Source organism: Rhinatrema bivittatum, chromosome 7 (genome assembly GCF_901001135.1).
Source record: "Rhinatrema bivittatum chromosome 7, aRhiBiv1.1, whole genome shotgun sequence".
Taxonomy (NCBI): Eukaryota; Metazoa; Chordata; class Amphibia; order Gymnophiona; family Rhinatrematidae; genus Rhinatrema; species Rhinatrema bivittatum.
Genome location: NC_042621.1, coordinates 128,927,755 through 128,941,951, shown reverse-complemented (window position 1 = coordinate 128,941,951; position 14,197 = coordinate 128,927,755). Strand labels below are relative to the sequence as shown.

Here is a 14,197-nt window from a genome sequence, read left to right as displayed (position 1 = left end):
ATTCCTACGGTTATGGACCAAAGCAGATTTTGATATAAACATGTATGTACAACCAAACAGAGCATCCCCAAACCAATTCCAGCTATTCAGAAAAGGACTGACTTCCGTTCTAATTTTGGAAGGTTACATAAGTAGAAAAGCACCTCACAATTTTTCATATACAAATTAGATTCAATTGTAATTTTAAACATCATATGGGTTTCTTTTTTTTTTTTTTTCCCTCATGAAATCCTTTCTGGTTTTCCAGTTACTGATGTCCGCAGTCCTTAGCTGAGCAAGTTACTATTTCAGCACCATGGACAGATGCCACGCGGCACCATACATGGCTGGCAAACGTCAGTTTACTTGCACTGGGGCTGTTGTACTGGCTCTGGGATGTCCCAGCAGTAGTGCTACTCTGCATTCCATAGGGGGGGGGGGGGGGGGGGAGGGTGTCCCTGACCATAGCTTAGTAGCAGCAAATAATGGAAAGTAGTGCTAAAGATAGGAGCTACAGCAGAAATCTTGTTCCAATGTATTCTTTGTCTCCATATGGAATATAGTAAATCAATTCCTTGTTCCTTATTCCAGTGTTCAGCAAGCCCTTAAATCAGCTCCATGAGAGACCCAAGATCAAACAATCAGGGCAACATATTCCAACTGGCACTTACACTGAGGGCCAATTACGAGGTACTGCCCTTACTTATTTTCAGTTATTATAGACTCTTGATGGTTTGACTCGGGGATTTTCATTAAACAGAGCTAAATTAGACATTATTCCTTTAGGATATGCAGTAAATGATTCAGATTTGGGTCTGCAATGCTTGGCACTCACACAAGTACTGAAAGCAGATCCTGCTACAACCTCCTACTCCTCACAGCTAGGCCTGACTCACCACCAGAGAATGGATCACACAAAGTACTACACCTACGGTTTGTCTATTGTACCCTCACGATACTGAGCAGCAGGGGGGTCAGGGCACAAGCTTCCAGATTACTTCTGCTCTTCACAAGAGGGGTGAAACGCCAGTCCTCAAGGGCTGCACACAGGTTTGCCTGAGTTGCACACCCCTGCTTTGTGAAAATAGCCCTTAGCCTTTCACCATGAGAGCCAATCACTGAGATTAAATGAGCCACATCAGCATGCTCTCATAAGAACATAAGCGATGCCATACTGGGTCAGACCAAGGGCCCATCAAGCCCAGCATCCTGTGTCCAACAGTGGCCAATCCAAGTCACAAATACCTGGCAAGTACTGTGAAGTTACTTTTTGCCAGAAGGACTGCTCCAGAGTCTCCTGGTCAGAAGACTGCTGCCACCCAACCTTGATTGTCTTATTGTGTTCTGAATCCTGGTGCAGCACCACGCCTATTCTGGCTAACTTGAAACAATTTCTTCTCATCAAAGCTCCCACCTCCTTCAGTAATAAAAAAAATAAAAAAAAAAGCTCCTCACTTGGAATTAAAAGTATTTTTGAAGCGGTAGTTTTAGAAAAAGGTCGCCTCTCAAAACGATCTGCTACCTTCTCTCTTTGGTAGCTTGTCCTTCCTCTTCCTACACTGTTCTTTTTATTTTACTTCCTAATGTCTTTCTCCTTGTCCTGTTGCTTTCCAGGTTTCCTCTCTCACGTCCCGTTTTCCTATCTTTTTCTCTCTCTTTCTGAGCACTGCCCTTCTCTGCTCAGCATAGGTTCTTTTACTGACAGGAAACTGTAGTGTGGGAAGGAGAGAGAATATTTACATAGGCAGTTTACTACAAACTGGAAAGGAATTTTCTTACAGTTTAGGTTAAGAAAATTCCAGAAAGTAGCTACGTCATCTTGCTATAATTAAGAAACGACTCAATATTTTGACTTGGACAAGTTTTCCAACCTTTGCAGCATGTCTGATTTTTTTCTGTCCTCTCCATTTAAGGTCTATCTCCCTTTCGTCTTTGTATTTTACTTATTCTTTTCTCCCATCTCTATCCCATCTTTCTCTTAAACCACTTTGTCTCTCCTCCCCCACTATCTTTCTCATCTGTCTGTTTTCATTTTATTGTTCTTGCTATCCATCTCCTCTCACTCTCTTTCTCCCTTAATCATTCTCCTCTTGGGCACCCTCTTTTCTTCCTCAAACCTCATCCAACCGTTCCATCTTGCCTTCTTCTAAATCAAACTTCTAAAAGGAGTCCCCCACCCAAATCATCGTGCCTAGTCCAATATTTGATTAGATAAAGTTCATGAGCCATAAAAGACTGCTAAAATCCACAAGCGTTTTTCGTTCTCTTAAAACACAGGGGTAACCATCAAAATAAAGAAGAAAGAAAGATATACATGGCAAGTGTTGTGGCATTTAGCTGCTCCTTTCTTTGATGGCAATGAAGTGGCCTCCATATATTTAAAAAACTAATAAATGTGGCAATTTCATCAAACCTTTTTGGCTCACAAAAGTGTCTCGAGTTGAACAGTGCACTGGGCATGACTGAGCAGATTATACAAGCATTTGCATGAGATACAATGGATCGTGCCTGGAGAGTGGTAGGGGGACAAACTTGATAACCTCTTTCAGGTCCCTTCCAGCTTTATGTTTCTATTGTTTTTAGGTGCTGAACCAGGATTTAGGATCATCACTCAGAAGCAGCCACCATCACCACATGCACATTCAGCACTTCCCTGCCCCAGACGTACTTTTCTTGCAGTCAGGATCGGCGTGGATTTTGCGCACCAGCACACCATACTTGTATGTGCTGATGTTGGGGTCCTGCGAGAAGTCCAAGAAAGGGTTCCCACAGCTGCTGATGCGTTTGATGGATTTGGGGGTGGGATCAGCGAGTTCCGAGAGGGACCTCCTCAGCTCTTCCTCATCTCTGTGCAAAAACAGAAAACCCACAAAAAACCCAAAACTGTTACAACGGCAAGTAATGATAGTAATAATCATTGTGGCTTCTGTTCTTGGAAGCACCTTTTTACAGGAAACCAATGACCTACGAGGCCCAGGGAGAGAAAGCAAATGTTGCTTACCTGTAGCAGGTGTTCTCACAGGACAGCAGGATGTTAGTCCTCACATATGGATGACATCATAGGATGGAGCCCAATCACGGAAAACGTCTGTCAAAGTTTCCAGAACTTTGACTGGCCCCTACTGGGCATGCCCAGCATGGCACTAACCCTGCAGCCAGCAGGGGTCTCCCTTCAGTCTTATTTGAAAGCTACAGGCAGTGCCGAAAAATAAAATAACAAAACGTTACGAACCCAACACCGCAGGGGTTTCGTGAGGACTAACATCCTGCTGTCTTGTGAGAACACCTGTTACAGGTAAGTAACATTTGCTTTCTCATAGGACAAACAGGATGGTAGTCCTCACATATGGGAGCTGAGGATATCCGAACATGCACCAAATGTACCCAAAAACGTGCAACAGGCACAACAACTGAGGTGGAATTTGGGAGAGGGTATCCTGAACCCCACCGGGCAGGTGGAAGGGTGTAAGTATGTCACGTTGTAAATAGGTTACGAAGGACAGACTGGCCGAAGATAGAATCTTGTCTTCTGGCTTTGTCCAAGCAATAGTGGGCTGCAAAGGTGTGGAGAGAACTCCAGGTAGCAGCCCTGCAAATGACAGGAAGCGGCACCGATCGCAGGTGTGCTACTGGCCCTCACAGAGTGTGCTTTAACACGATCTTGGAATGGAATGCCCACTTGCTGATAGCAGAAGGATATGCAATCCGCCAACCAGGAGGAGAGAGTCTGCTTACTCACAAGGCTTCCCTAACTTGTTAGGGTGAAAAGAGACGAACAATTGAGTACTTTCCCTGTGGGTAGCTGTACGGTCTAGGTAGAACACTAGAGCCCGTTTACAGTCGAGGGTATGCAGAGCCTGTTCTCCTGGGTTAGCATGGGGCCTGGGAAAAAAAAGGTACATAGTATGATGGATTGATTAAGATGAAAATCCGAAACTACCTTAGACAAGAATTTAGGGTGAGTGCGGAGTACTGCCCGGTCCTGCAGAAGTTTAGTGTAAGGTGGATAGGTAACTAGAGCCTGCAATTCACTAACTCTGCGAGCTGAAGTGATAGCCAAAAAGAAAATCACTTTCCATGTGAGATATTGAAGGTTACAAGAGTGAAGAGGCTCGAACGGTGGTTTGATGAGCCAACCCAAAACCAGACTAAGGTCCCAAGAAGGGGCCGGAGGATGTAGTGGGGCTTGGTATGGAGCAAGCCCTTCAGAAAACGTGTTACAAGGGGTTGTACTGATATAGGGACATCCCCGACACCTTTAGGGAAGGCGGCTACCGCAATGACATGTATTCTGATAGAAGACCTGACTCTGATAGATGCCAGAGATAGTCCAAGAACTTCGGGATTGGACAGGAAAAGGGGTCTAGGGCTTGAGAAGAGCAAAATGATGTGAACAGTTTCCATTTGTAAGAGTAAGATTTTCTCATGGAAGGCTTCCGTGAAGCAATCAAGACACGGGAAACAGGTTCAGAAAGGTTAAGTGGCTGAAGGATTAACCTTTCAACATCCATGCCGTCAGGGACAAGGCTTGAAGATTGGGTTAGCGTAGGCACCCGTCGTTTTGAGTGATCAGAAGCGGGTCCTTCCCCAAGGGAATGTGCCTGCGGATGGAGAGATCCTGAAGTATTGGAAACCACACTTGGCGTGGCCAGTGAGGTGCTATCAGGATCATGGTTCCCTTGTCCTGATGTAACTTCACAAGAGTCTTCGAGAGAAGAGGAAGTGGAGGGAATGCATAGAGCAGACCAGTTTCCCATGAGAGGGAGAATGCATCTCTGGGTTGAGAGTGTTTGCTGCGAATGAGAGAGCATAATTCTCCACTTTGCAGTTTTGTGGGGACGCAAAGAGGTCTATCCAAGGATTCCCCATTGTTGGAAGATGGAGTTCACTACCGAGGGGTTGAGAGACCACTCGTGTGGTTGAAAGATGCGACTGAGCTTGTCTGCCAGCACATTGTCCACTCCCGGCAAGTAGGTGGCCCTGAGATACATTGAATGGGAGAGAGCTTCCGCCCAAATCTGCGCAGCTTCCTGACACAGAAGGAAGAAGCCTGTGCCTCCCTGTTTGTTGATGTACCACATGGCCACCTGGTTGTCCGTCTGAATCAGGATGACCTGATTTGAGAGGCGATCCTGAAAAGCCCTGAGAGCATATCTGATTGCTCAAAGCTCCAGGAAATTTATTTGGTGTTTGGCTTCCTCTGGAGACCAAGAGCCTTGTGTCTGCAGATCGGCTACTTGGGCTCCCCACCTGAGGTTGGAAGCTTCGGTGGTGAGAATGATTTGAGGATTTGGAACCTGGAAGGGCAATCCCTGGAGGAGATTGGTCTGATTTTTCCACCAGGGGAGAGACAGACGGAGTGAGTCGGTGACGTGGGCAATGGCTGACAGAGGCTGAATAGCTTGAGTCCATTGAGACCTCAGAGTCCAGTGCATGAGCCTCATGGCCATTGGTGTGACATGGACTGAGGACGCCACGTGTCCCAGGAGGACGAGAAACTGGCGTGCAGTCGCAGAGTGCTGAGACTGCAGCTGGTGAGCAAGAGACAAGAGTTAGTGCTCGTTGTCGAGGCAGGAAAGCCTTTGCCTGCAAGGTGTCCAAGTCTGCCCCAATGAACAACAAGGTTTGAGATGGGACTAAATAGGATTTGTCGTAATTGACGAGAAATCCTAACGAAATTAGAGTGTGTAGGGTTAAACTGAGGGACGACAGAGCAGCTTGCTGAGTGGGAGCCCTGACTAAACAGTCATCCAGATAAGGGTAGACGTGAACATCTTGTATCCTGAGGAATGCTGCAACGACTACAAGGCATTTTGTAAAGACTCGTGGTGCCAAAGTGGTAGCTGGCTGGAATAGGGAGTTGGGAATATCTTTAACCACGCCCTACTATAGACAATGTTTTTCTAGAGCACAATCTTTATCGGTGCCCACTCCTTTACTGGAACTTCAATTTAAATTTTTACATAGATTTTACATAGCCTCCGCGCAGGCGAGCAAATTGGGGAGGGGTGGTTCTGGATGTTGTCCCAAATGTGGAGCCTCATGTAGCACTCTTGGTCATCAATTTTGGTCTTGTCCTACTCTTAGATTATTTTGGGGGAAAGTGCACTGCTATCTCCAGCAGATGTGTACCATTCAGTTTGCCTTTCATATTAATGTTTTTCTCTGGGATGATAGCCGAGGTATATCTTTTACATAGTCGACTACTCGGTGGTGGTTCTGTCTGATGATCTTACTAGCCAAGAAATGTATTCTGCAGAAGTGGTTGACCGTTGATCCCCCAACCTTGACACAACTATGTAACCTTATTCATCAGACTTGTTTGTTGGATAAATGTATAACAAAAGTGGAATGGTTTTGCCATCAAAGGCTCTTTGTTACTCGATGGGAGAAATATCTCTTTTCTTTATCTCCATTGGCACGGAGTTTAATTCTTAATGATCTGTCTATGTGTTAAAAGTTGAATATGTATGATTATTTTGGAGCCCAATACTCTGTTTCATTTAAAACCATATTGTTTCTATATGATGTCCTGGGGTGGGGGGGGGGGGGGGAATTGTTTAGACTTAAGTTTTGTTCCTGCTCTGATCAAACGATGTCTCTTCCGGCTTGCAGAAACCCTGCTGGAAAGATACGTACACACTATGTAGTTTGTTACATTATGGAACAATTGTAAAAAAAAAAAAAATTGACGTCTTGGTTTGTTATCTTTTTGACCTGTTAATTATTGTCAATTATGAAAAATAAATAAAAAACAACAACAACAACAAAAAGACTAGTGGTGCAGACGCTAGGCCGAATGGAAGCACTCGGTATTGATAGTGCTTGGGGCCTACTAGGAATCTCAGGTACTTGCGATGAGCTGGACTTATCGCAATATGGGTGTATGCGTCCTGGAGGTCCAGAGAGCAGAGCCAGTCTCCTCTTTGTAAAAAAGAGGTAGAAGTGCTCCCAAGGTGACCATCTTGAATTTTTCTCGCTGGAGGTACTTGTTGAGGGCCCGTAGGTCCAGAATAGGACGAACGTCTCCCGATTTTTTGGGGATTAGGAAGTACCGGGAATAGAACCCTAGGCCTTGCTGAGAGTATGGAACGGGTTCTATTGCTCTTGACTGGAGAAGGAGGGAAACCTTTTGATCCAGAAGAATGGAGTGGTCGGACGTTCTCCACGTCTGCAGAGGTGGGGAGTCCGGTGGCAGGGCGAGAAAGTTCAGATGGTAACCCTGAGCAATGATTGCCAATACCCATTGGTCGGATGTGATTCAGTGCCACATGTTGTGAAAGTGGAACAATCGACCTCCCACTGGTATGTTCAACAGAGGAATTTGGCTGCTGCTCTCTAAGTGGAAGTCAAAAACATGAAGCAGTTCCTGGTTGAGGAGCTGCTTGTGGTTTTTGTTTACGGGCTTGACGAGACTGCGGTTTTTTATAAGGTCTCGTGGCACGGGATCTGGTTGGTGGCGGGTAAGACTTCTTTGGACGGAAGAATGACTTCTTAGAGTCCTTTCTGAAGGGCTGTTTTGAGGAGACATCGGAAGGCATCGAAGAGAGCTGTCTTAGGGTCTCATGATGGTCCTTTAATTCTGCCACCGTCTGTTGAATCTGTTCGCCAAACAGATTATCTCCAATACAAGGCAGGTCGGATAACCAGTCTTGTACTTCTGGGCGAAGGTCAGAAGACTTGAGCCAGGCCCACCGTCTCGCCGAAATAGCAGCTGCAGATACTCTGATAGACGTGTCAAATATGTCATAAGATGTTCTAATCTCATGCTTGCCTGCCTCAAACCCCTTGTTTACTAGGGTTTGTAATTGTTCTTGAAATTGCTGAGGCAGGGAGTCTGAGAAGTCTTGCATCTGCTTAAAAATGACCTTGTTATATTGGGTCATATAAAGCTGATAGGTAGCAATCCGGGAAATGAGCATGGCCCCTTGGAATACTCGGCGACCAATGTTATCTAGGAACTTCTGTTCCTTTCCAGGAGGAACAGACGAGTGAGGCTTTGACCTCTTTGCCCTCTTTTGTGCAGACTCTACCACGACTGAATGATGATCAAGCTGTGATTTTTGAAAATCTGGGGCTGACTGCACCAAATAGGTAGTGTCAGCTTTCCTGTGCACTGGAGCAATTGATCCAGGATGTTCCCAGTTCTTCTTGAGAAGATCGAGAAGGACCTGATAGATGGGAATAGAGGTGATTACCTTAGGGGCATCCAGGAATTGGAGCAACTCTATCATCTGGTGCCTATCATCCTGTTCCGTCTGTAATTGAAAGGGAACCAATTCAGATATTTCCTTCACAAAGTTTATAAAGGAGAGGTCCTCTGGAGGAGAACGCTTCCTACTCTCAGTGGGTGAAAGTGGTGAAGGTAAATTATCAGTGACTGTTGAGGTATCATCACCCCAGGTATAAGGATCAGCACCCGTCGCTCTAGGAAGTAGAGGAGGACAGAGTGGTTGGATACCTGAAGTTCCCGGTCTAGGCTCTGAAGGAATCGGAGGAATTAATCGGAGGCACCGATGATGGCATCGACGGCACCGGTGCAGGTATCGAAGGCATCGATGGATGACTTGGTGGTGCTGATGGATGTATCGGCACCGATGGATGGGTCGGTGGCAAGGACATAATGGCATCGATGGCTGAGGCAGAACTCCCGATAGAGGGATGCGGAACGGTGTTTCTCCTCCCAATGATGCTGTAAGTGGGGAGGGCATCGGAGCCATCGGAAACCCAGGATCCATCGGTGGAAAAGCGGCCATAAGCGCTTCCATCCTGGATAGCAGCGGTGCCAGTGCTGCCGGAATCGGGTCGGTGATCGGTTCCACTATCGGTACTGGAATCGGTGCCGGAGGAACCTGGAGTTGTTGCATCGCCTTGTCGATGGCCTCCTGAACCATCCAGTCCAGTTCTTCTCGGAGACCTGGAGCAAGCAGCCCCGGCTCCGGAACAGAAGATGGAGGCAGAGGCATAGCCGGAGGGACCACCATTAAAGGCGGAGTCGCGGCTCCTAATCCCCGATCGGGTGAGGGTTGCCTCGGTGATCCGGTCGCAGGAATGGTCGGTGCCTTTCCTGGTCGGGGTTTTTCAACAGCAGCTCGGACGATGGCAAGGTCGATGATTTCGCTACCTCAATGGTCCGAGTCTTACGGTGTCTATGGCGATGTTTTTCCCTGCGATTCCCTCGATCCTGAGGGGGAGTAGAGGGTGTCGTTGGCCGAGAAGCCGTCGACGCCGGTCGGTGGTCGATGCTGGAGCAAAGTTGACGGTGCCGGTTCTGACAACGTTGATGCAATGGACGGAGTCAGGATTTGAGCACGGAAGAGAAGTTCCATCTTCTCCATTCTGGCCTTGCAACCCTTAGGTGTCATTAGGGCACATTTGGTGCAGGTCAAGACATCGTGCTCACGTCCTAAACACATTACACAGACTTTATGGGGGTCTGTGATAGACATGGTGCGGGTACAGTCCAGGCACCGATGAAATCCCGACGCCATGGAAAAAAATTGAGCTGTGGTACGGTCGACGGCCAGTAGGCTGCGAGGGCCAAACTCGACGGTAATTGACGGGAAACGGGTAAAAACTTACCGGAGTAACGCAGACTGAGAAAAGTTAGAGGAGGGACCCCTATGGGGCAATTTAACTTTTAGTAATTCCGTGAGGAAAATTCCTGTCAGGAATTTCTTCAGAGCTCCTTTACCGCGAGGCTACTGCTGCGCGGAAAAAAGAAGACTGAAGGGGGACCCCTGCTGGCTGCAGGGTTAGTGCCATGTTGGGCATGCCCAGTAGGGGCCAGTCAAAGTTCTGGAAACTTTGACAGAAGTTTTCCGTGATTGGGCTCCATCCTGTGATGTCACCTATAAGTGAGGACTACCATCCTGCTTGTCCTGTGAGAAATTCATGTACAAAGTTCCTTCCTCTGCATACAACCAGCTCTCAACAAAAACAAGCAGCAGTAAGTAAATATAATTCTATGATTCTAATAATGACACTGACCATACGGTACCGACAAATGGAAATACATGTTACTGTAAGCTTATTTTATTGTTACACAAGATAGAAAGCATAAAAACCTCAGCAAATGAAAACTGCACTTCAAATAACTGTCTGAATCCCCCTCAAGCTACCATTTTCTTAGACCCAACACAGGGACAACCAGTGGGAGCTGGTGAAAGTTCATAGATCCTACAGCTTCTTTGTTGCCTGCTTCCTTCAGACTGAGGAGAAACCTGTGTGGCGGCCTCTCGCTACCATCAGGTTTCCAAACACAGCTTGCGAGCCCCTAAAATATATTCAGAGCTTAACTGCAAACCCAGAAAGGAATGGTAAGATTAGGACAAAGAGAATTACCAATGTGTGAATGCTTAGCACACAAAGCTATAAACTGCGTAAGGTCTCAAGATCAATGTTACTGAATTACTGTGTAGTCACCATCTCAAGTTCTTTTTTTTTTTTTTTTAATAAACCCTTTTTTACTCCATTTTCGGCTTCCTCTTCCTACCATTATTCAGGGATTCCTTGTGGGATAGCCGATTCACTTTACTAACTAATCAGTGAAATGTCTCTCTCACAGGTCCTGTCCAAGAAGGGTGGCCTGGTTGTCCATGAGGTAGTTCTCTGAAGCTAGCTCCCTCCAGGGCTATTCCAATACCTTTCAAGATGGCCATCAGCCAAGTTCCTGAGATAACTTCCTTACCTGTCAGAGCACACTCAGGTTTTGCCTCTGCATTGTTCCCTGCCAAATCAGCTCAAAATCTCCAGCTCTGAGCTGGCACACAAAAAAAAACCAAACAACAAAATCCTCTTTCTTCAGTTTTTTCTATCTTTGTGCATCTTCAAGCTGCTGCAGCTCCTTGTGCTTGTTGTGTCGGTGCTGTGATTTACAGAAACATTTTTTGTTTGTTTTATAACTAGGGAGATCTTCTCTGGTTGATTGCAGGAGATGTGCTGTTGATTTGGCCCTTCAACAATTCTTTTTTTCTGAAGGTTCTTTACACTTACATAGAGGTAAGTTCAAGTCATTCTCTGGGCATTTTTATCATTAATTTCTTAATGCCAATAATCCCACCTAACTCAAACGGGCTTGATTTTCAAAAAAACTTACATACATAAACCCCCGTTTTTGTGCATGTACGTGGCATTCTGAAAATCAAACATGGCTTTAAAACTATGTTCATAAGTTGGTTTGGCATGCACTTTTACATGCACTGCAAGGAGGCTTTCTGGACAGTGGACTTAGGGTAGGGAAACCATTTATGTACATGGTTTCTAGTTTACAATGTATGCGCATACATATGCGGGTGAAATGTGGGCATATACATTGGCAATTGACTCTGTGCACACCCAGGAATTTTGAAAGCACACTTATGTGCCAAAAAAACCAACAAAAAAAAACCTTGAAAATTTTTCCTCTTATTTCTGTTACTCTATACATGTTAATTTTAGCTCTATGCAGTCTGCTGAAAATTACCCTCTATCAGGCTGATATAATACAGCGCGCTCAGCTGAGCTCACTGTTTAACCCGTGGTTGGACGCGCAGTTTGGGCGCGCATCCCCAACCCCTTATACTATAAGGGGATTAATGCATCCAAAACGTGTATCCAACCCCCCGCAAAACTAATAGCGCTCATCAAATGCAGATGCATGTTTATCAGGTTATTAGATATTCGACCCAGATCCCCCCAAAAAAAATGTGCGTCTGATCTGCACATTTTTACATTCAGAAATGAACGCATGCCCAGAGCAGGCGTTAATTTCTGAGCAACCTGAAAAAGTGTACAGAAAAGCAGAAAATACTGCTTTTCTGTACATCCTCTGACTTAATATGGCCAAAAGTTTTGCCGACAGTCAGGTTAGGAAAAGGGACATTCAATTAATGAGCGCCATTTTCCTAACCCATGGCTGTGCACAGGTTAGGAAAGTGGATGCTTGTAAAATTGAGCATCCGTTTTCCTAACCCCTGACAACCACCTCTCCTGGACACCCGCTGCCAAAGAGGCACTAGGGGCACACATTTGTCCCTAGCGCCTCCTTTTAGCATCACCCCTCATTTAAATATTGTATCGTACACCCAGGAGAGGTGGCTGGGCGCGCGTTAGGAAAGTGGGTGTTCAACACTGAGCACCCGTTTTCTGCGCAGATTTATTGATTGGCCTGTATGTGTTCTGCTTCTAGATAAGAGACTATAGCAGCAAAGAATCACAACATGCGAGCTACAGATTTTCTCCACGTAATCCAATCTTCCTCTTGCACATGTTTTCTTTGATGGTCCTGTGTCCTAGAGGGTCAGGAACCGGTTCACACATGTTGCACAATGACTGATGGGTACATGAGAAGTGCCATGCCGAGTTAGACCAAGGTCCATCGAGCCCAGCATCCTGTCTCTGACAGTGACCAGTCCAGGCCACAATTACCTGGCAGATCCCATAAAGTAGATCTAATTCCTATTACTCACCTCCAGGGGTAGCAATAGCTTTCTTTACTCTACCTGGCTAATAAAGTGTTATGGACTTTTCCTCCAGGAACTCGTCCAAACCTTTTTATACCCCGCTAAGCTGGTTGCCTTGATCATATCCTCTGGCAACAAATTCCACAGCACTGAGTGAAAAAGCACTTTTTACAATTTGTGACAAACCTGCTCTCATGGAGCGTCCCTTTGTTTTAGTATTACGTGAAAGGGTAAATAACCGTCCTTTATTTACCCCTTCCACTCCACTCACGATTTTATAAACTTCTATCGTGTACCCTCTCAGTGTCTCTTTTGCAGGCTGAAGAGCCCTAGTCTGCATAGGCCTTCATCATAAGAGAGCCGTTTCATCCCCTTTATCGTTTTTCTCACTCTCCTCCGCACCTTGTCCAGTTCTGCTATGTCTTGTTTCAAATGAGATGAACAGAACTGCACACGGTACTCATGGTGCTAGATACAGAGGCACTATAATATTTTTTTTATTTTATTCTCTATTCTTTTTCGGATCATTCTTAACACTTTATTTATGTTGTTGCCTGCCACCACACACACACACACACACACACACACACACACAGAGTCAAGGATTTCAACGTACTGCGTGCAAGGATGCCAAGCTCCTTTTCTGAGTGGTGACTCCCAATACAGAACCCAGCATCGTGTATCTGTAGTTGGGATTACTTTTCCCTATGTGCATCACTTTGCATCTTTCCACATTAAATTTCATCTGCCATTCAGTTGCCCAGTTTTCTAGTCTCACAATGTCCTGCTGCAGAGCCTCACAATCTGTTGCTGTTTTAACAATTTTGATTAATTTTGTGTCATCTGCCAATCTGATCACCTCACTTGTTTCCTTTTCCAGATCATTTATGAACAGGTTAAACGGCACAGGTCCCAGTATCAATCCCTCTGGTACTCCATGAATGACCCTTTCTCCATTTGGAAAACTGACAATTTAGTCCCACCCTCTGTTTCCTGTCTTTTTGCCATTTACCAATCCATAATAGGACACTGCCTCCTATCCCATGATTGTTTAATTTCCTGAGGACGCTCTCTCATGGGGGACTTTGTCAAATGCCTTATGAAAGTCTAAATACACTATTTCAAATCTCTCTACCATCCACCAGAAACGCATAACCTGCAGCGTTATGTACGTTTTCAATACGGATAGATTGGGTTCATTGTCAAGTCTATCATGAATTTATACTGCATGTCTACTAGAGCTGGATCATGGAAAAGCCATTTGGATTTTAAAAAGATGGGCAAACAAACATCTACATTCAAACTCCCTTCACAATGTTTTGACTTTTGTTTTTATCTCTATATAGTTTCTTTTTATGTTATCAGATTAATGCATAAAGACAACAACCCCTATGCAAAAGCATCATAAATGTACTTAAAATGTACTTAAAAACCAATCCTGGTTCATGTTAAAAAAACATGAAGAAAAAAAAAATGTTATGGACCCAAAATAACCACACTATATCAAGTGTAGCGCAAAGACGTATAAGGATCCTTAGACTTTCAATGAGGATTCAGTCAATGTAATAGGTGCCAAGCAACGCAATTATTTAATAAGCACAACTGCTTGTTAAATAATTGCATTGCTCGGCACCTATTACATTGACTAAATCCTCATTGAAAGTCTAAGGATCCTTATGCATCTTTGTGCCACACTTGATGTATTGTGGTTGCTCCTTTGTGTGTATCGCTCCTCTTCTCCACCTTTATTTCTGCTGGGTGCATGATGAACACAA

General features: G+C 45.2%; 1 protein-coding gene across 1 annotated transcript in view; it reads right to left on the bottom strand.

Moving 5' to 3' along the window:
* PSD (pleckstrin and Sec7 domain containing) overlaps window positions 1-14,197 on the bottom strand; it is a 301,533-nt gene that overhangs the window by 24,209 nt on the left and 263,127 nt on the right. Inside the window, exon 11 of the mRNA XM_029610693.1 lies at window positions 2,648-2,826. Within this exon, the coding sequence (XP_029466553.1) occupies window positions 2,648-2,826 (179 nt within the window). The remainder of the gene's footprint in view (window positions 1-2,647; window positions 2,827-14,197) is intronic.